A 24,568-nucleotide genomic window follows, 5' to 3' on the forward strand; every position below is an offset into this window, starting at 1 on the left:
GTTATTTGACGGAACTGATTGCAGAACAATGTACTGAACAGTAAAAGACTGTACCACAAAGTCTATAGAGCTATCATCTACCTTGCTGTAGTAATAATGTTCAACCTGCTGCCAAGCAATTTAGCAATGCATTGTCAATAGACTCAATGTTTTATGAACTATTTTCCTTAGCTGTTAATCTAAAGTACATCCTCTGACCAATGAGATGTTGTAAAAGTAATAACATCTAACAGGATTAGTTTATCAGTACAATAAAACTCATATGTACTTCATGTAGATATGTGATGGGGTTTTTTGTTTTTTTAAAAACAAACAAACATCAATTCATTGGTCCAGATCATGTTGAGTGCAATTCATAAAAAAAGGAAGCAGTGCAATGTTTTTCGTTTAATTGTAAAAAGACTTTAATTACATTCTTAACTCCACATATTGTATCACCATTGTGCAATAACACTTTACTGTGTTAAAACCCTTTTGGGTTTCATATCCATAACATATAAATTATTTTTTTATTAAAATCTATTTTAATAATTAAAATCTTAAAATAGAGCAAACATATCATAAACAGAGGGATATGACAAAAGAGAAACTTTTAGGGAGACTTCTTTAAAAATGCTCTTTAAAAAAATAGAATTACATCTCTCCAAGACAAAAAGGACACTAAACTGATGAGAAAAAAAACCAGTACATATAAGGATAAAAATTAAGAAACAAAAGATCACAACAAAACCAACACAAGATTCAGAGATTATAATCCATCTTTTGTATTTTTTTTACTATATATATTTTTTTCTGACTCAAACTCAAAGTAAGTCTTGCAATAATATTAGGCAGGGGTAAAATCTTTGATACTTCTGAAATCAAACATTCACAAGAACATGTACTGTACACAGTGATCAAGGTTTTAAGGTCTTCTAAGTTGGTGCAAGGTGTCTTGCTTGCTAGACTAACTGCAGACACTGTAGGACAGAGAGCCCAGCTATCTCCCTGAGTAACTCTAAACAGAAATGTCAGATCTTCAAGACTGCCCTCCAAGCAACTTTCAGACCTGCAGAAATTATTAAGTTTACTGACTTGTAGCAAATCAGCATGTCTGTCATTCTAGGACTCACCATACAAACACTTTGTTACAATCTTCAAGTGTCATCTGGCCATGTCACAAAATAGCGGACCTGTTTAGTGGTTGGATGCTTATTTGGTACATTACAACCACATACAGCATTTCTCTGTGGAGAGATGAACTGCGGTGGAGTGCTTGTGAGAATATTAGTTGTGCTAAATGGCATCAAAGGCCCGAATTACTGAGAACAATGGGAAAGACACTATTGCACATTCCCACCATGCCACTATGGTACGTACCCAAAAAAGGGTGAAACCCGTTCATACTGTGTGAGACATTAGTAAACTGCAAACAGCACTATCGTAACAAACATGGCTGACAGCTCCAACATGTGATTGTCTTAGAATGGTCAAGATAAAAGCAGGAACGTTTTCTTTGAACTTTTTCAACTTTTCTTTTCTAGTCATTTTTGTACCAGTAAACAGAAATCTCTCCCCTGCTCTAAAGAAAAAGGTTTCATCTGGATATATCCTTGCACGTCTCCAGAGACCTTCCTCCACATAGATCTGTATCAAAGCAGGACTTCCTGATCCTAAAGTCAAGAACTGTTCTCAGATGACAGAGAAGCAGTCAGAGAGGATGGATGGCATAAACAGGTCCAGCATTGTCTTCTGTCCAGTTTGAAGTGCATAAGAATACATTTCACTGCTAACTATTATATATTTATAGAAGCTCTCTTCATGATGCAGAAATACTAACTCAGGGGGTTAGCTGATGGCTCTGTGAACCCTTTGCTGTGCCATGTAGTGTTTGACAAGGGTGAGGTAGAAAGGGAGTGGGGAAAGAGGAACTGAGCTTTTATTTGTGCAACCACAAAACCTTGGCTGGCTACAACACAGTCAAGCCGGTTCCAAAGCGCTGAGAGCCGGCAAACAGTAAATCCCCACTATGTTCTGTCTAAGAAGCTAAAACAACACCATCACCCACCTATCCTTAATTTTTCACCCCAATCGACAAATAAAGGTGGGAAAATGTTGTCATTTCATCGTCCAAGTATCAGTTCATTTTTCTTTACTGAAAAAGTCTTCTTGAACCTGCTGGTTGAGATGCTGCTGGATGGTTTTGGGCTGATGGCACTCTTCTCCTCTCGTTGGGAGATCTGACGTGTGTAAGTTCCAGATGCTCCTTCATGAGCGCACCCAACCCCCATGATGGTTGGCTGCCCAGCGCCTTGTTCATATAGTTTATCAATGGTGGGAGGATGCATCTTGCATTTCTGCCCCGTTTAGTAAAAGTCTCACAGATGGCAGTCTGAATGCAAACTTGTAAATCCTTTTGTCTAAAGTTCACTTTGGATTCTAACAAGGACTCGTAAGTGCTTATTATCAGCTCCGTTTGCTTTTTTAGCAACGACAGTTTTTTCATCCCATAACTCCAGAGAGGCAGTGTCTGTTTGAGAGACCTGAGCACGAGCACATTGACCTGCTCTTCACTCGGGATGAACGCATGCCACCTCTAACATTATATGATTATATAAGGGTCGTTATTTACAGTACCAGTCACAAGTTTGAGTAGTTTCCTATTCAAGTGAATTGGAAGATTCTCCTCAGACTTTGACCGGTACTCTGCAGAATATATATTTATATATAAAAAACATCTAAATTGACTTTCACAATACCTCTGGGATTCTCACTCTCGCTCTGTAAGTGGCATTTACAAAGGGAAAAGGTATTAGGACTGAGGTCACTGATTGCATTTAAAAAAAAGAGCTCACTGTCATCAGTGTCTGAGATTGTGCCAATAAAATACCTAAAAAGGTCAGAAGTGCTGTTTTGTGCTCTGTGTGCAAGACTTGGTCGTGCACGGTGGCAGACACTTTAGAGTGTTTGCACTGGATTCTTAAAAAAAAAACCCTGTTGGTTTGGACTTTGATCATGGTCCCTTTAAACAGTTTGTTCATATATTACAAAACTGCCAAATATGGGCGCTACCAAAAAAACTACTCAATGAAAATGTCACAAGACAAACAACTGAAACCGGCAACATTGCTGCAACTCTCCACAAAGTAGCTGAGGATTTTACGTATGTACATTCTATATCGGGCCTACGGCTGTGCTGAACAGTCAAGGGTAATAAAGGGGGTACATTCAACGATAACATCCAGGAACTGGGAGAATGGTGAAGGCCAAATCTAGGGCACAAAGGAATTCAACACGAGAGCTTTCAGGTTTCCTCATAGAAAAATATTTTTGAGAGTATAAATTTGAGAGGCTACTCTTCAATAATTTCTTTAAAAAAGAGGTAACATGGACTGAGCACCGAGCGCCAGCTGCTGTAGTGTTAAATTTGGAGCTGAATGGACGAGCTTGCAGAGCGGAAGGTGAGAGATGTGTGTCTAAAAAAAGTGTAGCATGCAGGATTGTCATTGAGCTGCTGGTTCGTTTAGCCACAGCTGGTTGCCACGTTTTTATCTCCCCCTCCCTCATCTAAATGTCTCCATCTGAATGACGCTGTACAGCTAAACGCTGTTAGCCCTCGGTGGAGTCTGGGAAGGTGATTTCACTGCCAAAAACCTCCCGGTACAGAGGAGGAAAAGTATACGCTGTCTCAGGATGAACCAGACGAAAAAACTCCAGTTTGTCGATGTGCAGTTTGCAAATGGACTTCATTATGGGGAGCTTAGACACCATCTGGAGAGGAATAAGAAAAAGTTTTAAACACTAAATAAATTAATGTCAGTTTTTTTCACTAATCTAGCACAGTCATATATCTCCTTGTACCTTAGCTAGTTTCTCATCTGGTGCTCCTTCCTTCTGTAGGCAGCGCTGCAGAGCCACATAGACTTTCTCCTGCAGCTTCTGCACCTTCTGAAAGTCCGTCAGCCAGGGCCGATCTGAGGGGAATTGCAATGACATGATGTTATTTCTCTTGTCCGGCTGCCAACTTGACACGTGTGCTGTATTGTGTATCTTTGGTAGAGTGATTGCTCATAGTTTATACAACGGCTGTAAAGGTCTGGATTAGTAAAGGTGGATGACATCAAATACTTTGGACTGACAGAGTTACGAATGATCATATTAGAGGCTCAGGCATGTGCAGAGAAAGGACGAGGAGTACGTTGGTAGAAAAATGTTAAGGATGGAGTTGCTAAGCAAGACGGTGGTGACATCGGTGTGACAGGAAAAAGTGAGAGACAAGGTGAGAGGGATTATCTCTTGTGAGACCCTTGATGGGAAAATCCAACAGAAAAAGAAGTATATATCACTGGGACCACTTCTTGAAGGGAGCTAGCTAAGCAACACAATAAAATGAGACTATTGCAATTTGCCTAAAATTATCACTCAAAAAATTTGTAACACCATTTTAAAATGTCAGATATATTAACATAAGGCTGGTGTCAGCCTGTCCCTTCAGTAGGATACTGGTCGTAATCGCAGGGATAAAATTGTATCTCTGCATATGGTAATTTGTGTTGCAATGAACTGAAATCTGGCTACACCAGGAATGTCAAAGTGTATGTCAAGCATTAGAAATGAATAACAGTAATTAGCAGGTAATTGCAGACACGATCTGTATTTATGATGCGTAACTCGGGACTGAGACAATATTACGTCTACGGCTATAAGCTCACGAAGGGTTCAGTTTTGTTGGTGCAGGTGTGTTGTGGTTTTTCATTTGCTCATGTAAAGTGCACTGAAATCTGAGACAGATATTTAACAAAAAGATTCCTGTCCTCCACAAAAGGCAGGATGTGTGAAATGGATGAAAAACTGTACACCAGCCTGTATTTCACTGATCTATTGTTGGGTGTGGGTTCTACAATGAGCACCTAACACCTTTCTTACCTGGTGAGAGTAGTACAGCAGCACTGAACAGAGCCATCTCCTCCTCAGACATTTGTACACGACTCAGACTTTTAGCTAAGTCAAACACTGCATTCACAAGGTCATCACAGCCTAGGGCGAAAGAGAACAAGAATGTTATCTTCCAAACTAAGGACTGTGGTGATTTCACAAACATAAAATATTGACCCAAATGCCCCAAATCCTTATTTTATCAGAGATAGCCACTAAGACTCACCAAGAGCTTTGAAAAGTTGTGGAGTGGCGAACTTCCCATCAAATAGCAAAGTATTATTGATGGGGTTATAGGCCCGACACATACGGATCAGAAGAACATCCATGCAGCCTGTGGACGACAATACAGAGAAAGTCTTTTTTTAAAGCACTCATTAATAAGAGAACTCAGCCGTGGTCAGAAATTCACAAAAGAAACATGCTCCTGTGACAATAACAGAGATCTCTTTCCTCACTGAAGGCCTCCTGTTTCCTAAAACAAATACTGGTATGAGTAAATCTACCCTGCCTTGATGATATAATGTAAAACAATCACAACATGCATTTTTATATAATTAACTGGGAAACCCTAAAGAAATGAAGTCATTAATCCCATGTTTTGACTGCTTGCTTGTTCTACTCGTTACTATAATGCAGCCTCTGTGACTTCAAAGTTTACAGAACTGTATGAGGAGCAGCACAGTGGGAGCAGTGTGTTCAAAACAAAGCCAGCCATTCTTCTGAAGCAAAACATCCAACAGCCATTTCCAGTAATATTGCTTGCATGTGATGGTTGAACTGTGTCAGCTACCACTTGTGGGTAACACACTGTTCACATGACAAGAGCAATTTGTGTCAATGCTGAATGTCTTGAGAGCATACTGACATGCATAGAGCAGGCTAGCTGGCCTTACTGTTACACTGCCTTAAAGAACATGTGGACTTAAGTCTGTTCACCAGTTTTGTGTACTAACCTGCTTTGAGGAGGATTATCTGATCATTCTGACAGAGGTCCATGAAGCCAGAGATGCGCTTGGCAAACTCCACCACATACTGGATTGCGTTGGTGATGTGAATGGCACATTGTTGCCACATCACCTCCGCGGACTGAAACAGAGAAACAGAGGGAGGCTTTTATGAGAAATGCAATGACTGGAGGATATACGACTGTTATTGTTCTCTGTGGAGGTTTGGTTGTGTGATTCTGAGAAAAACGATGTCCTGACCTGCAGTTTGATAAAAATGCATCTCTGGGGCAAGTATGTGATAAAAATATTGAATTTGCAAACCTAACTTTAAAACACTTGTATTTGTTTCAAGGAAACGTTTGCTGTTGATTTTTAGCACAAGGTTACAAACTGTAAACATTATTCTGTGAGATGTCTGTGTAGGTTCTCAGCCATCCAGGTCAAGGTAAATCAGCCACCAAGACAATGACTTTCATTAAGAGTCATTAAGTCATTACTCTTTAGTGTTAGAAAAGAATTTCCACTCACGATACATTGGTAACATTAGTCATTAGCAATGTTAGTCGTGAGTTACGACTCCTTAGTAAGGACTAATGAGTTAACAACTCCTACAGAGACTCACTGTCTTAATGGCCTTGGTCCTTTGTTTGTCTGAAATGTCTTCAAACAACCTAGAGCAAGCTGAGTTGTTTCTTTTGTGCTCTTCTTGAATACTCTGTGAGCCTTGAACAAGAGCTCCAAGCAAAATGGTGGGCCAAGCTGTTGTTTCATTTTTCATAGATTTATGGGTGGGTAGTTCACAACATAGTTGAGCTGACCAAAAACATGAATTGTTGAGTTTGTGCATATGTGTGAGTGTATTTATGTATGAAAACATACCTTGATCTGGTATAAGCGGGTCTCTTCTGGGCCATACATGGTCCACGCCATCCTCTTCAGCTCCTCCGTGCTGTACTGGCTTGTCTCAATGTGGGATTTCACCACATTCTGAGTGATGCGTTCTGAACAGAGAGAAAGGTTAAACTGAGATCGCTCTTTTTTTTTTTGAGGATAGATTCATGACTGCGCTACAAAACAACAGAAGCAAATTTATGGTTCCCAAGAATTACATGATTTACACTTACCCATGTCAAGCAGGGAGCAGCCGTCAGGCAGAGGGTTGAGGATAGCATGAGAGAACAGGCCGGAGTCGTGCAGCAGCTGGTACTCGTGCTTGATGCTGTGGTTGCCTTCTACAAAGTCTAGGTTGGTCTGTTCTGGGGAACTCTGAGAGGATGAGCTGCTTCCTGCACTGCCACCCAGCATGTCCAGGTTACAGTAGTCTCCACCACCATCTTCAGGGGTCAGCGGGAGGTCAAACAGTAAGCCCTCTGGCAGTGTAGTGATTTCGTCCAGATCGCTGAGTGCTGCGGTGGAGCCTCTCCTGTAGGTGCGGCCGTGATCGGCCATGTCACCATTGTCCTCGTGAGCACCATGCCCCACACACTCCTGGGTCTGTTGGTGCTTCTGGACCTCTGCATACAGGCTGTCACGCTGCTTTTTGGACATTCGGCCAAACTTGACCGCTGCAATAGTAGGATTTGAAGACAAAGATCAAATATTTACGATCAAAGAGGGATTCCTAAACTTTAATGGGATGTTATAACAGTGAGTAAATTAAACATGGTCTCACCATCACGGCTCATACCCAGAGCAAGACACTTCTGCAGTCTGCAGTGCTGACAGCGATTACGGTTGGTCCGGTCAATAAGACAGTTCCTCTGCCGTGAGCAGGAGTACATGGCATTATTCTGCTGGCTGCGTCGAAAAAAACCCTGTGAAGACAGACACACACGTTGTCCATTAATGGAACAGAATAGAAGCAGAATAACTGGCAACTGATGAGGGAGGCGAGCAACAGCTTACCTTACAGCCTTCACAGGTGATGACACCATAGTGGATACCTGATGATTTGTCCCCACAGATTTTACAGGGAATTACTTCTATTTGAGCTGGAGAGAGATTAAAAAAATATATTAAAAAAAACATTAAATTAATTCTCTAAACAACAAAAAAGTTTAATCATGTAGCTTGTTACATAGAAAGAAAGATATATGGATTCACTGAGATGGATTTTACTGCAGTGATAATTATTGTCATTGCCTTATGGCACTCTTCTTTTTACTTGACCGAATAATTTAGATCTGGAAACATTTGGATAATAACAAACATGATGGAAGATCTCCTCTGCAGATTTTGGACTGTTTTAATTGAAGTTATTCTTTTTGGCACTTTGGAATACGTGATGATTATTTTTAAAAAATTAAACCCATTGAGATAATTAGATATTTGTTGAAGCCAGTCAACCATACCAAACACACGATGACACCTTATTTACTTATTTACTTACATCCACATGTATAAACATGAAACCAGCGTCCAGTGATGCCTAACAGTGGTTACAGTTTCAGGTGTACTGTACTGCCTGCAGGCAGTGATAATAAAACACCTCAGTCCTATCCAATGAATTGAGCAGCTGACAATAACTGATTCATAAGTCTAGATAACCCAGGGTTTGTTTTTTTTGGACACAAAAAAGAAACAGTGACACTTTACCTGTGCATTACAAGGCCTGAAATGTGGTTAATAATGATGACAATGTGTTGGTGTTACATGACGTGAAGAAACCAGAGAAGTGTTGGGAGCACAGAGGATCCTGTCATTGACAAAGTAAACGGCAGATACATTATATGCCTCACCTTGTGTTCATTGTGGAAGCCTGAGCCCTCTTACCTAAGAACAGTCTGTTCTTTTCATTATGTTGTTTATCTAAGTAGCTGGGCCTCCTGAAGCCCAGAATAGCAGGTCAATTGCATTAGCTGAGGCCCCGGGTTATAAAGTTTCACAGCTCTACCTCTTGCTAACTCTTTCTCCAGGCAGAGCACAATGTTAGTAGGTTATCAAAGCCTGCGCTGCGCTGCTGGACCCTCCAACTAATGCATTTGTGACCTGCAGAACAATTGCAACTGACTGTTAGTGTGTGCGTGAGATTTGATTTGTCTGGGGTCACAAAGGGCATGAGGTAACCTGTAAATCACATTTAAGTGGTCGGCACAACTCTTTCTGAAACTTGCAGCTTTCTAAAGGTTCTTTCATAAACGGGTCTCGACCATCCAATTACACAAGACACCCTGTGAGGCCAGATATGCGTCACAAGCTGGAGTGAAGTTCTGAATGACGTTTCTCTGAAAATCTTTCCTCCACAAAGAAATTGTTTGCAGAGCAGGTGACACATTTGAGGGTTATGGTTGGGTAGAATCCCCTCTGCTCACTGTAACCGAGGGATATAAATAAATAAAAGCCAATGGAAAAAAAATTCCACTGCTTCTCCACTGTTCCCTTTATCGCTCCCCTTCCAAAGCCTTACCCCGCCCTTCAGCCTGTTATATAACTGCCATCTGGCCGCATTCCATGAACACGCTCATTCAAAGGTGGTTGTCTTGGCAACGGTGTGACGGTCCTCCTCATCCCCCTCCCATTGGTTACTGATTGGGCGACTTTGCCTGTGACTTGCCACCTCACCTGCCAGTCAGCTGAGCAACACCCAGGCCCAGAGAGCAGGATCTGCTCCACTGACACAGTTTCCCATTCACCAAAGAGGGAGGCGCCAGTGACGGCCGCCTCACAAGGAACACATCATGGTTTCTTGCAGGTTTTAAGGTGGAACTAAAGCAGGCTTAAATTAAGGCAGGGTGGAGGCCCTTCCTTTTTTCTTTTTTTTTCTTTTTGGAAGGAAAATAATAAAAGGTTTGATCATTCAAACGAGAGATGACCGGTTGAAACCAAACTAGCCCAGTGGAGATTTAGCAACTTATGCAACATCTGGAAAAACTTCCAAAAACACCCCGTACAGTAAGCTGCAGCGGGGGGGGGGGGCAGATGTAGCTAATAGTAGCTCTCAACTTGTTGCAGCACGTCAAGTATTTGAGTGAAATTTCAGCTGTGTTTCAGCTCAACCATAAATCTATTTTTACTCTGGCAGATGGATGCCCAGAGATTCCTTCTGGTATTTGGATCTACTGGCAAGTCAATGTGGCACAAATCACAACACATCCCAGACGTGTACGATGTTTAGTGTAAATAACAGCGTGTAGCATCCTTGTTAAAGACTTCAACTCCGTGGACATTAATTATTTGCTATGTTGTGATGTAAAAAGAGCATGAACAAAAGATTCTTTATTCTAAGAGTTCACTTAAAGGATCATCTTTGTCAGGGGATAAAATGTACCCATGAAATAAGAAAAACATCCCTTCTTTGTGTTAATTTCAATGCTAAATTACCCTGCTGCAAGATATAATGATGCTACAACAGCTTTTCTGAAACCCAGTTGTAGAGAAGTATCATCTTTACACAGGATGGAGCAAAACTCAAACAGGTCTGTGTCTGCTGGTCAGCATTTGCCTTCATTGCAGCTGCAGATCCTCGCAAGGGAAACTTTGCCCTCACATCCAAGCTAATCAAACAGAGTTCAAGGTATTGTTTACCTTGCGCTTTACATTTACCTGACATATTGTATACTTAACCTACATTGTGAGATGATTTCAGTGCCTCATATATGGCATCTTGCGTAACACACTGTAAAGTTACAACATAACTACTTTTCATGGTCAAAGTTGAGCGTTATTTGGATGAATGTGAAGTGATGTTCTCTGCCATTGTCTCCTTCTATAAGTCAAGCCTTGATTCTGGGCCTCAGAACATGTTTTCTATGCAGCTAAAGTTATGACTGTTCCCGTCTTTGCTGATCTAATAGAGAATACAGATATAATGATATGGCCTTACACTCATCACAGACCCTTTAAAAAGGGACTCCAGGTAAAAGCACTTCTTCAGCACATGCAATAGTGGTGAAATTAGAGACATTAGTATCCATCAGGAGGTAATGTTGAATTATTTTTTTGAGTATGTTTAGTTTCTCACAAATTTTACATGACAAAAATACAGAGACAAGAGGTTTGCTGTAAAATGCCAGTATCTTCTGTATTTGACACAAAAAAAATAAAAGATCGACATCAATACAGACAACAGATATCTGGAATAATTATATAATATGCATGTGAATGCATCCTGCAAGCAGGAAGAAGAAAAAGCACTTCCTGACATTTCTGAGGACGAGAGTTGTTAGTTTTCCTTTTTTATTGTACCCTTCAGATTTTCACTATGGATTAGCCCACCAGCAACAAAAAAAATTAAATTCAATGACAAGAAATACATTTTTAAATTCTACATATTTGCGACGTTTCCCGTTTTTCCAAGAATGAACATTCACATATCAGATAATAATGTTACGCCTGCCAAGAAACCGGGCTTCACACTCTATGCCGCTGTAATCCCTCACCATTGATCAGATAGGATGAAGTGCATTCACTTGATCATGCTGTTTACAGGCTCAAATCCCTAACCCAAGCGGGCCTCTGCAGCTCAAGCAAAACCAGACTGTGGAATTCACTTCACAGCATGTAATTTTGCATGTAACTCAGAACTTCTTTTCCTTTCAGCTTTTCCCTTCAGGGGTCGCCACAGCGAATCAGTTGCATGCATCTAACCCTGTCTTCTGCATCCTCGTCTCTCACACCAACTACCTTCATGTCTTCCCTCATTACATCCATAAACCTCCTCTTTGGTCTTCCTCTAGGCCTCCTGCCTGGCAGTTCAAAACTCAGCATCCTTCTACCAATATATTCACTATCTCTCCTCTGGACATGTCCAAACCATCTCAGTCTGGCCTCTCTGACGTTATCTCCAAAACCTCTAACATGTGCTGTCCCTCTGATGTACTCATTCCTGATCCTATCCTTCCTGGTCACTCCCAGAGAGAACCTCAGCATCTTCATCTCTGCTACCTCCAGCTCTGTCTCCTGTCTTTTCCTCAGTGACACTGTCTCTAGACCAAACAACATCGCTGGTCTCACCACAGTTTTGTACACCTTTCCTTTCATTTTAGCTGAAACTCTTCTATCACACATCACACCTGACACTTTCCTCCACCCGTTCCATCCTGCCTGGACACGCTTCTTCACCTCTTTTCCACACTCTCCATTGCTCTGGACTGTTGACCCTAAGTACTTAAAATCCTCCACCTTCTTGATCTCTTCTCCCTGTAACCTCACTCTTCCACTTGGGTCCCTCTCATTCACACACATGTACTCTGTCTTACTGCGGCTAACCTTCATTCCTCTCCTTTCCAGGACAAACCTCCACCTCTCTAGCTTCTCCTCCATCTGTTCCCTGCTCTCACTGCAGATCACAATGTCATCTGCAAACATCATAGTCCATGGAGATTCCTGTCTAACCTCGTCTGTCAGCCTGTCCATCACCATAGCGAACAAGAAGGGGCTCAGAGCATGCTACTCAGAACTGCAGGAACAAATTAGGGCAATGCTGAAACAGTCAGTTAGAATTAAAGCCTCTACATATGTTCAGATGTCACTTGTCTCCTGACACATTTGTAAACCTTATGTAGATTAGCAATAACACATTTTTATGTCATCAATGTGAAATATTGCTGAATGGTGTATCCCTACCATCGCAAACATTTTGCCTGCATACTAACCAGAGTCTGGGTGAAAAGTTGAAGCTTTAGTTGAGAGGAATGGAATCTTAGCGTGCAGTTGTCAGAGCAAAAGGGCACCTTGACACATACTGTAGCTCGCTGTGAACTTGCCCAAGGCAACAGATAGTGACTCTGGGCTCGGCTCAGCACAGCGGTGCCAGAGAGAGGCCTTTCCTCTTTACTGTTGCCATAACTTTGATCCTGGGCGGACAGCCTTCAAAACTTCAGCTCTGCACAGCTGAGCGTTTCCACCTATGTTGTTCATCTGCTGTGTCCTATCCCTAACAACCTTATTTGTACATGGATACGGAATGACAAATCATGAATAGTAATCTACTTTTGAAAATAACCTTGTTTTCCTCACAGTAAATTCAATTGCTGACTCAGTATGTCATTGCCATCCCATGCCATAATAATATTTTCATAGCATCATCTTGATAAGCTGGACTGAAGTGACACACACCCCAGCTGATGTGAGTAACCATAGTTGAGAGAGGAAACTGAGCTTAACTGAACCATGCAGCAGCTAATGGTTACATCAGGGCTCGCTGTGCCTACATCCTGCTTGTCACAGCGGTGCATGACTTTGAAACACAGCACCACAAGACCAGTCATTTTATAATGTTGCATAAAAATCTATCACATAACAGGTGTCCTTTTTTTGTCAGCATTTCAGGAACAAAAGCAAAAGAAATAACCAGCCGCTGAAAGGGATCTTATATCTTGCAAGGAGAAGCCAAAATCAGGCTCTTCCAGTCTGTGCAGTTTTTATCGACAATAGGAACACTCTGCCCTGACAACTGATATATGTTATCAATCTCGACTCATCGGTAATGACGACACAACTCTTTCCTCGCCCCCCAACCCACAAATACACGCACGTATAAATATAAAACACAGACACACACACACACACACACACACACACACACACACACACACACACACACACACACACACACACACACACACACACACACATTTCTGTAATCTTCAATGACAGAACCAGGTCAATAGAGTGCCTTCTATTAAAAACACGCACCGTCAGTGTTTATAGGCGCACTCCAACATCAAGCTCACTGAATAATAATAACTTATATCAGCGGTGAGATTAATAAACTAACGGATCGGCAACCAAAATTACACTATATTATAATAAGCAAATAAAAGTGTTATAGAAGTGGAAGGAACGGGGACTGGTGTTGGTCCATCACAGATAATCCCGGCCGGGAGATTTTCGTTGAGCTTGTTGAGTTGGAACTCTGAATCACTCCTCTCCCCCCCCCTCCCTTTCCTCTCTCTTACATAACTGCAGACGCTTACAGATGAAACAGAGCCCCCACAAAGCACAATCTACATACAGTAAAAAAAAAAAAAAATCTGTATAATTTACACATATAGCTAAACACAAATCCAGGTCTGACTATTTGCATTTACATACATACCTGAACCGAATTAATAAAACTATCCAATTTAAAACATGCATACACGTCCTTATTAGTCTTGTACGTTAAATAAGTATAACCATCCTAGATGTTACATTGCGTCTAATAAATCTAATAAATCACACCGTCGGTTCCCTCCGTAATGAAATCCGGGATTTATTTCGGTGCGCTCGCCCAGCCTACGCACTTCGAACTTCGGACTGACTTCAGACATTAAACGCAGCACTCCAGTTATTTACAAACACCAGGCGTGCATGATGTCAAAAATTAAGTTCAATAAATGCAACGCTTTCATTGGGACAAACTCACCTCTCATGTCGGCGGTAAAATGTTGTCAATTTCTCAAGTCATTCAGCTCCAGGTGGAAACGAAGCCGGGAAACGCGGAGGGCGACTCGTACGTACTCGCTCCAAAACCGGAGCAGCTAAAAGTGTCACAACAGCAAATCTTCATGGATTTCTAGTTTCTATTCTGACGTTGTTTTCTTCTAAAACAACAAGAAGAGCAGAGGCTTGTGTGACTTTCTCTCCCTTCCGCGCGGTTTCGGGTGTTTCTGTCGCGACGAAACGTCTATAAAACCATCAAGCTGCGTCCCCTCTCCCGTGGGCTCCGTCCGGCTCTGCAGCTCACAGTAACCTAGTTTCGGCGCGTGGACTACACATGATCCTCACCCTGAGGTCCGCCCGCCTCGTGCCCAGTTAACTGGCGCGCGCGCGCGCGCCACCCACCGCGCGCTTTAAGGAAGCTCTCGCGTGCGTGGGAAAGTGTGGCAGTGTGTCAGTTCAGACCGACAGTAAAACCATCGTGGGAACTATTTAATAACGGGCGCGAGATGTTTTATGTCGTGACAGATTCGTTCCCTTTAACACTCGATCACATGGTGAAAATGAACGACAAGCTGGTATTCACTCAATAACACGAGGTGTTGTCTGTATTTAAAGGCTGCAAAAAAATGGGTTGGACATTTGTAGTCAGAAATAAAACCTGTTTAAACTGAATTCCAAAAAATAGAAAAATAAAAATTAAAGTTGTATTTTATCCTCTGTATTCTATGTTGTCATCAAGTTATACAATACACTTCATTCAAAGATACCACCAAGTCTAACTTCAGATGTAAGCACGTATTTTGTTGTAATTTGTGATGCATAATATTACAGCATTTGATTTTATATACTGAATGAATGAACATATGGAAAATATGCATTTGTCAAGCTAATGAGTCTATGAAATTGTTGGAGATAATAAAAAATTCAAATTAAAAAGGGACTTGCATTTAGATGAACTTTATTGTGTCATGGGATTGTGAACTCCGAGTCCTGGCATTAATTTTTACCGCTAGCAAAGTGTACACAGATGTGGTTTTTCTAGTTTTTAGGCTTCTCTAATGTAGTTGGAACAGAGAGACCACAATCCTTTACTGAGGAAGGTCAGATTCTGTAACATCAACCCTAACAGTAACAGCACTATGATAGCTTGACCTGGATAATATGACTCTTTCTCCATGAAAACTTACCCATTGAGGTTTGAATGACATCAGGACCACTTGGTTTGACAGTCATTCCTCTTTCGGTACATTAGATTTGGCATCTAGCTGCATGAACACAGTTGTACTTACTGTAACATCTTAGTTCAAACATAATAATTATCTGAGATTAAAATAACGATAAAGTTTAATAATAAGTGTAATAGAAGTCCATTTATAATAACTGAGTAATCCTGCAAACAACCACACTGTCGACAAATAAACAAACCAAACATTTAGGAGCAAAAACACAGCATTAGAAAAACGTGGAAAAAGAGAGAAATATCAGTAGAGTACTGGCCGAGAGTGAAAGCATACTTAGACAAATAAGGATTTTTCATTAAAATTCCAGTATTTTAAATTTGCTGTGGTTTGTGTTTTTTTTAATCAAATAGCAGTATTGTTTATATTTGAAGGGAATGTGTCCTCAGATTCACTTGAGCTTGATGCAAGAGTGTAAGAACGCTGCATTAAATCACTGGATTAAGGAACGCTAATCTTGGTAGGGGAATTACATGTGAATCCCTAGTTTTTTTCTGTGTTCTTTTTCTTTATGTGAAGTTTGATGTGACACTTTTAACCTTACAAAGATGACTCAGTAAAAATGAAATGTAATGTGTCATTAACTTTTATTGATCCCTTGATTTAAAAATAGTTAAGATTAAGTATTTCGATATAACATAAATCCATCAATCTACTTTATTTCTAGTGACTGGGTATGTCTTTGTTCCATTTTGAAATGTATCTCTTTGTGAAACAGAGACGCACAGTCTAAATCTACAACGGTAAATCCTGTGACACAATCTCATCCAGCAGTAACAATGAAGATGAGCATAATTTATTTGCAGGCATGGGTATGATGACAGACCCATCACGTAATTTAGGTGCTGTTATGAAATGAGAAGAGGAAAGAGATTATGGTAAGTAGGTTAGTGGAACAACACTGAGCGTTCAGGCCCCTCCCTCTCTCCTCTCTCTGGTTTGCATGCGTTGTAAGTCTCCCGGTTCTTTTGTACCTTTCCACACAGTGAACGCATTTGTTCTGACTTATCTATTCAGCCATTTAGCATCTACAATAACCAGTCTTAATGAATTCTTCCTGAGTGATCAGCTAAAAATAAAATGCTAGGAAAGGTGCAGTATAACTGGTTTGTTGTATTTCATTTTCTAGTTGTAAACTCCTTTCTCCTCTCAGTCTGATGTTTTCCCTGTTCGGTCTTCACTTTCAAGTTGTGTTACATGCTTTGTATTGTCCCTATGTCTCCATGAAGCTGCCACATATCCGTTCGCTTGCAACGTCACTGACCTCCTGACCCCCAGTCTTACATAACCACAGCAGTACCCAAATTAGAACATGGAGCATGGAAAGAAGGAGGTGCTTAGAGCTTAACATACGAGCACGTAGCTCCTGACCAGCTTTCCAGATTAAGGCAGATGGAGTGAACGCGCCTGTTGCTGTGTGTATGTGTGTGTGTGTGTGTGTGTGTGTCTGTGTGTGTGTGTGTGTGTGTGTGTGTGTATTTGGTCGCAGGGTGAGAAAGAGAAGATGAAAGTCAATACCTCCAACTCTAAACCCATTATTGGTGAGAATGGTAAAAAAAAAAGGTGTTTGCTGCATGTTCAAACTGCAGTGCATGAATCCAGTGACGATTTAATATCTCAAACTGGCCTCTGGTCTACAGCACATAAAGACCAGAGGATTATTTTGGGATTCAGGCTCTGGCTTCAATAATCCTTCATCCTCTCCTCTCCTTCATCCTGCTAAATCCTCTCCCCTCTCCTCTTTCAAATGCCCATTAATCTCTCGCTCTGGCTCTCTTTATGGCTGTAATCTGTTTTTTACCTATCTTTCACCTGCACCAGATTGGCATGAATAGGTCAGTGTGCCAAACTACAGGGTGTTTCGTCCCTCTTGTTACACTTTATCAAAGTAATTTCCTTCTCCTCCGCAGCTGAAGTCCTGATTGGTGCTTGGATTCCAAAATCATTCGTTCATTTTTTCTTTGATATCGGCAGATAGAATAATCTCATTTTGATAGCTTCTCTGCAGTTTTTCATCATGGCCCAGGATCTCACTAAGCAAATGCAGTTGCAAAGGTACTGTTTCTTCTGGAGCTGGACTCAAACATTGATATAGATGATTTTTATGTCTCCCCACAGCAACTTCAAGCTGTCTACCTCCAGCTGTCCATTGCATTCTGGAACTTGATGTGATTTCTGAGGAAGGACAAGAGCACCTTTTTTCATATTTGGCACAATCATCTTTTCGGACTTCAGGCTGAACTTAATTAAAAGTATGAGATCAAAGGTTACTGCGACCTCAAAACCATTTTTTGGCTATAACTCAAGAATTCTAGTTTTGACAAATGTTCGCACAAATGTGTAATTAGGCAGGAGCAGTGATGTCCTAAAAGTTAGAGATGCAAGTTTGAAACCAAAACTGGGTGAGGAATGGCATTCCTCAAAGCCCTTTCTCAATACCAATATTGAGATGACCTTGAAAAAGACATGGGGTAGTAGAAATGTGTTTGAGTCAAGAAAGGTCCTGGTATATTGTACAGTAATCCCTTGCGCATTTGCGCATCAACATGCGCAGCTTCAGGTCATCGCAAAATTTTAGTGGGTAGTCACGTGATACTGTACACGCATTCTACTGGCTGACGGCATCTGGAAGTGTGCTATGTTCTGTGAGTCTTGGAACGCGGCGCACTTCCATGAGACACGAAAGTGCTTTAAACAGTCGTCAAGAGTGTGGGAAAAGGTAGTACAGATAGAAGGTGGTTTAATATCAGTACGGGGAAGGTACATAAATGTTTAAAATACCATAAATAATAAAATAAATAGTTTGTTGCTATGTCAGGGAGTCTCGTTTTTACGGGTGGTTCCTGGAACGCATTGACTGCAAGTAACGAGGGATCACTGTGCATGATTTTTCCATGAACAAATAAAATGGAAAAAAAATTCCTTTTGATTTGGTAGCCAAAGTTAAATTTTTGTCCATCCCTTCGTCGAGCTTTCACCAGGTTCTATATGATACAGTTCCTAAATGTTATTTGGTTTTTCTAATACAGAGCATCAGGTGATTGTCACTGCACCACATGACAAACTCTCAGTCACTCCTGTGTAAAAATTTGAGAAGACAAATGTAGAATAGAATCCCCATCTATATATTTGAATAAACTCACTTGAAAAAGTCTAACACTGTCACACTGTCACCAACTCCACCACTACCTGTCAACCAACCAATCATGGCGCCCAACCAATCATGGCGCATCTGCCAGAAGGACTCATGTGAACAATATGGCGTAAGGCATCTGCTATGTTAGGAGAAGAAATAACTATACATGGACTTCTCATTTAACATAATTTTAGAGTGTCATAACTGGTCCAACAATTTTCATGTTTTTGAGCAGAGAGTCTAAACAGCAGGAACAACAAAGTAAACGGCTACGAATTCTGAGTGAAACTAGCTGGTTAGCACCAAACAGTCTGTCAAGCTATGGTTTCCGTTTAGAATGGGACAATCGATGTAGTATCCAAAATGCTCCTCAGGCATATAATAAAAACAAACTTTAAGTAACTCCATACAGTTATGTTCATGTAGTCAGCTAACAGAACTATCACTTCTTTAAAATTTCTTTTCCACTTGCTCTTTTGACAGGTGCCTTTTGCTTTAACGTTAGCTCCTTTCCCAATCTCACCATTAGTTAGCTTTCTTTCTCCAGTTACCCTGCTAACATTCATCTACGGCTTCACAATGCCCGCCCAGCGTGATGTATGATTTGCCAACACAAAGTTGTTACGTCACCGTGTTGATTTTTGACTATGTTGTGTGTGCTTGGTTTATAATACCAATGCATTTGTTTTCATATGTTTAGTATGAAGTCTGATATTATTGTTTTATCCACAGATTTATTTATTTCCACAGATTCCCACTAGTAGAATAGAATAGAATACAGTAGAATAGAATAGAATAGAATAAAAATGAATAAAATAGACATAGAAACATCTATATCAATATGGAGATAACTTCAATTTCATCAACAACCGCACTAATACCAATACTTTTTTTAAAAGTGTATTTGCTAAATGATTTTAGAACAACATAGACGGAGACTGCAAGTAGAGACGGTGCTCCTGGCGGAGGCAAACAGCCTCAAGCCAGAAATTCTAGTTTGACAGGTTATTGCAGTTAAAAGTTACTGTACAGAACCACACGCATGCTTGTTCTGAAGTATTTAAGTATATAGTGTGATTGTCTTGACCAAACGGAATTTGCTGGGTTACAAAAGGAAAGCGTTTGAACATTGCAGCTGAAAAGGAAATAGAAGAAGTAGATTTATATTCAGTAGAGATTGTTGGTTTTCCTTGACAGAAGATTGTGAAAGAACTACTAGTGTCATATTTTATGATTATACCTAAAATGACTGGTTGATCCTATTTTATTGCTATGTCTCACTTTCATCCATGGACAGCTGCTAACAACTGATGACTAACAGGTTTTTAGAGCTGGTAATGTTAGCCTGTGAACCTGCTCAAAGAGATACCCAGAAGGTGCTTGTAAAGGAGTTGTAAATAAATAGTAAATGAATGGAAATAAATTGTTAAAATAATTATTTTGACCTACTTCTAGACAAGAAAAGTGTAAATATTATTTTAGTCTGCAGACTTATTTACTTTATAATTTCAACAGTGAATGAAAATATATTTATGTTCTGTGATATTTTTAACCAAAAACTGCTACCATTCTGCTAATGAATGTTGATTTGTTAGTGATGGATATAAAATTGATAGTGGCCTGATACTCAAATTGACAGGAAATGACAGACGTTTTTGAAAAAAAAGTGTCTCAACTATTCAAATAAAGTTATGTAGCAATTGAAGCTGCAAAATACACTATCTATTGAATATCTGTGTCTTGTCTCATTTGAATGAATGAATGAATTTTGTTGAAAATACAATATAATGAACGTCGATAGAGGGTTGTTGTTGTTTTTTTAGCATAAACTTAGCATGTTTGGGCTTCAAAGAACACAATTCTCAGAAGTTTTGTAAGTAGTATGATCTCTAAATCATAGGAATATCTCTGCAATTAAATCCTGTTTTGCCTGTCTTTCAGTGGTTTTGATGATATTCTTACTCAGAATATCCTTTAATTTGAAAATGCTTTTACAATATTCTTGTGATTACCTAAAATCTCATCATCTATAGTGTTATGCTTGCAGCAAGGGCAACTACAACCATACAAGTAAAATGTAATCTGGAGCAGCAATCAGTTCAGTTCTGACTTTTGTCCTCGCTCAGCAGTAGCTGATATCACGGGCGAGTGAATCTATTAACCTACCCTCAGATACACATAAGCTTCACATCCTGTCACTCGGACTCATGCTGTTTATTTGGTCTTGATGGGCAGTATTTACATGATAGGCAGCCAATTAAAGTTGACATTTACCATGGTGTGTCTTTCCGGGATGCTTCCTCACACAGTGTTTGTGATGTTGTCTGTCGATAGCGCTCTGTCTCCATCTAGATAATAATGCATCTGACAGTCATGACAGGAAGTATAGCGACCGCAGGCATTTATAAAGATGGAACGGCGGTTAGGTAAAAGGATAAAGGACAAAACATTAACTAATTAAATTTAATCTCAGCCCCTGTTAAATCAGTGTTTCCACCTTGAAACACTTGTCACAATGTTAGACCTTTAAATGATTCCTCAACCTGTGACTAGACTTAATTAAAAGAAGGTCTTTTTATTTGAACACAGAATTACTGATTAGCTGCAAAGAGCAAAAGATGTTGGTGTGCCTTATGGCATAAAAGCCTGTGACCATTCCCTTCATAGCTAATGATCACTAATCCTTTTCTCATTTCTATGGATGTTTAATGGTGTTCATTTATGGTCATTTCTTGGAATTTTGATTGAGCACCAACAATGCAGTCTGTAAGCTGAAAAGAAACACCATGTGATGCCTTCACATGCCTGCACACACCTTTGTGTATGTCTGAGACAGTCCAAATGCAAAACCAAACAAATGGTTAGAGCAGCCCCACCTTGATTTTTGTTAGTCAACCTTGGTGCTTTCCCAACCAATTGAAAGAAGAAACTAAACTTGGTTTTTGAAATTACTTACTGGGACTTAGTTCCTCCCGTTCCTCCTGGAACATTGGACGACGAGTCCCCTCCATTTGTTGTGGTCCCTGGCGGCCCTTCTTGCTCCATGCCAGCTGACTCCCATCTCTCTTAGGTCTTCCTTGGATGAATGTCTCCATTTTTTATTTGGCTGTCCTCTCCTCCTCCACCCCCCTTCTGGTAAGTAGTCCATTGCCACACTTGCCGGTCTTTCTCTTGGCAGTAGGTGCCCGTGTATAGCCATTCTCTTTCTCAAACAGGGAACGTATCCAGCCATTCTCCTTCTCCTGTCTGAAACTATGTCAGACAGAGGTGCTACCCCTGCCCTTCTCATCAACTCTTCATTGGTGATGTGGTCTCTCCAAGAGATTCTCAGGATGTATCTGAGACACCATCTGTGGAAGACATCCAGCTTGTTGGTGATGCTGACTATCTTTATCCATGTCTCGCAGGTGTAGGTCACTGTAGGGATAGTCAATGACATATAGAGGCGCAGCTTTGTGGACGTACTGATAGATTTTGATAACCAGAAATTCCGGAGGTGTTGGTAGACCTCTGTGGCTTTTCTGACTCTGGTCTGTACATCTTTTTCTGCGTCTCCTGTGTTTGAGATGTTGCTTCCAAGATACATGAAGTTTTCAACTTATTCAATCCCTTGGTCTTTTGTGATGGTAATGGCCTTTGTCTTCTTTTGGCTTATATATAGGCCGACTCTTCACCCTTTCTAATGCAGATTGTTGGTCAATTCTTGGAGTGCAGCATTGGTATGGCTATGTAGAGCTAAGTCGTCTGCAAAGTCAAGATCTGCCAGTCTGTCCCCTCCACACTTGATGCTGGGGTTGCCCCAGCGACAGACTTCCTCATCACAAAGTCTATGCCAATGATGAACAGCAAGGGTGACAGTAAGGGTGTCTTACCCCGGTCACAATGTCAAACTCGTTGGTTGTACTGTTGGGGGTTCTCACTCAACAGATGGAGTTGTGGAACAGGGATCTGAAGATGTTGACGTACTTGGATGGTATACCGTATAGCTGGAGGACCTGCCACAGTGATGCTCGGTGGATGCTGTTGAAAGCTTTCTTGAAATTGATGTAATTGATGATGAGGGGTGTAGAGTAGAGAGTAGAGTATAACTTTATTTATCCCTTAAAGAGGTTTCGTCAGGGAAATTAATTTCTCCGTCACACACAGCACAGTAAGTACACAAAACACAGAAAAAGCACACAGAAAGCACCAGCACATAGAAAGTAGTACAACACCACATAGAAAGAGTAATAAATACCCATCAAGAATATATAAATAGAATATCATACATAGGCATAGAAATAAAAAAATAAACAGGCCTGGTTAAGTATGGGTATAGTGAAATGTCTATAGTGATTGTTTTTTGCTGTATTGATAACATTTCCTCCGGGATTAATAAAGTATCTATCTATCTATCTATCTATCTATCTATCTATCTATCTATCTATCTATCTATCTATCTATCTATCTATCTATCTATCTATCTATCTATCTATCTATCTATCTATCTATCTATCTATCTATCTATCTATCTATCTATCTATCTATCTATCTATCTATCTATCTATTGTCTGTGTCATCCCTCAGCTGTCGTATGGACTTTCTTCCTCTTCAACTCCCCCAGAGAGGAATTGAGCAGTTTAATGGCTCGCGGGATAAAGGAGTTCTTCAGTCTGTTTGTCCTGCATGTTTGAAGGCAAAGCCTCTGGCTGCTCAGGCTTCTCAGGCTTCTCTGGTTGTTGGTAACGGTGTGCAGAGGGTGGCTGACATTGTCCATGATGTCCAGCAGTTTGTCCAATGTTCTCTTCTATGCCACCGTTGCCAGAGGGTCCAGCTTCATCCCGACCACCGAGCTAGCCCGCCCGATCAGCTTTCTCTTTCAGCAGAAGTCCGCCGTGTACAGGGAGAAGAGGATTGGAGACAAGACAGTCCCCTGTGGAGCACCGATGCAGCTGACCACAATATCAGAAGTGGCGTCCTTTAGCCTGACAAACTGTGTCTGTCAGACACTGGTTTAGGTTTGTCAGTGAGGTAGTCTTGGATCCAAGCAACCAGGCCGGTGGTCCACTAGCATTTGTAGGAGTTTGTCCTGCAGTATACAGGGCTGGATGGTGTTGAAGGCACTTGAAAAATCCAGAAAAAGGATCCTCACAGTGCCGCTTTCCTTGTCCAGATGTGAATGGGCTCGGTGTAGCATGTGGAGGATGGCGTCTTCCACATTGACCTTTTCCCGGTAGGCAAACTGTAAAGAGTCCCCAGCATGTTTCACCTGAGGCCTGAGGAGATTGAGGAAGAGCTGCTCCAGAGTCTTCATCAGATGCGATGTGAGCGCCACCTGTCGGAAGTTGTTTGGCTCGCTGGGAACTAGAACGATGCACGACGTCTTCCAGAGGGTGGGCACCTTCCTGAGACGCAGGCTCAGGTTGAAGACCCGTTGTAGCGGCTCCCCAAGGTCAGCAGCGCAGGCCTTGAGTAGATGGGGGCTCACCCCATCTGGTCTTGCTGCTTTTCGGGGCCAAAGCTTCCTCAGTTCTCCTCTTACCTGGTCCACCCTGAAAATGGGAGGAGGCTGTGATTGGTGATGGGAGCTGGGGAGTGGGGAGAAGGTGTCTGGAGGTACTTGGCACTGTTCTATGATGCTGCGAATAGTGAAGATCTGTGCCGCACAGGAACTTCCCTTTCGGTAACCGACTTACTCTTCGCTTAGGATGGTATCTACCTTGTCTTTCAGGCATTGGAGTAGCACACTGCAGAATACCTTTCCAGAGATAGACAGCAACGTGATGCCCCGCCAGCTGTTACAGTCTCTGAGGTTTCCCTTTTTCGGCAGCATCACAATAACCCCACGCCTCCAGTCGGCAGGAACCTCTTTGGCATGCCAGATAAGGTCGAAGAGGTGCATGAGACTCTCCACAACCACCTCTTGACTGTGCTTCATTAATTCAGCAGATACCTCATAGAGTCCTGGTGCCTTTTTGTTCTTGAGG

At 41.2% G+C, this 24,568-nt stretch overlaps 1 protein-coding gene across 1 annotated transcript; it reads right to left on the bottom strand.

Annotated features, from left to right (window-relative positions):
* Positions 1-416: 416 nt before the first annotated feature.
* On the bottom strand, positions 417-14,536 carry rorca (RAR-related orphan receptor C a). Its single transcript, XM_068319616.1, has 10 exons — positions 14,212-14,536; positions 7,770-7,855; positions 7,537-7,678; positions 6,989-7,429; positions 6,744-6,865; positions 5,871-6,003; positions 5,141-5,248; positions 4,906-5,016; positions 3,841-3,953; positions 417-3,750 (listed from the first exon to the last, which is right to left on the bottom strand). Exons 1-10 carry the CDS (start codon positions 14,216-14,218, stop codon positions 3,589-3,591), a joined length of 1,425 nt encoding a protein of 474 aa, XP_068175717.1. The 5' UTR covers positions 14,219-14,536; the 3' UTR covers positions 417-3,588.
* Positions 14,537-24,568: the final 10,032 nt, after the last annotated feature.

The sequence above is a fragment of the Antennarius striatus genome, chromosome 7, assembly GCF_040054535.1.
Source record: "Antennarius striatus isolate MH-2024 chromosome 7, ASM4005453v1, whole genome shotgun sequence".
Classification (NCBI taxonomy): domain Eukaryota; kingdom Metazoa; phylum Chordata; class Actinopteri; order Lophiiformes; family Antennariidae; genus Antennarius; species Antennarius striatus.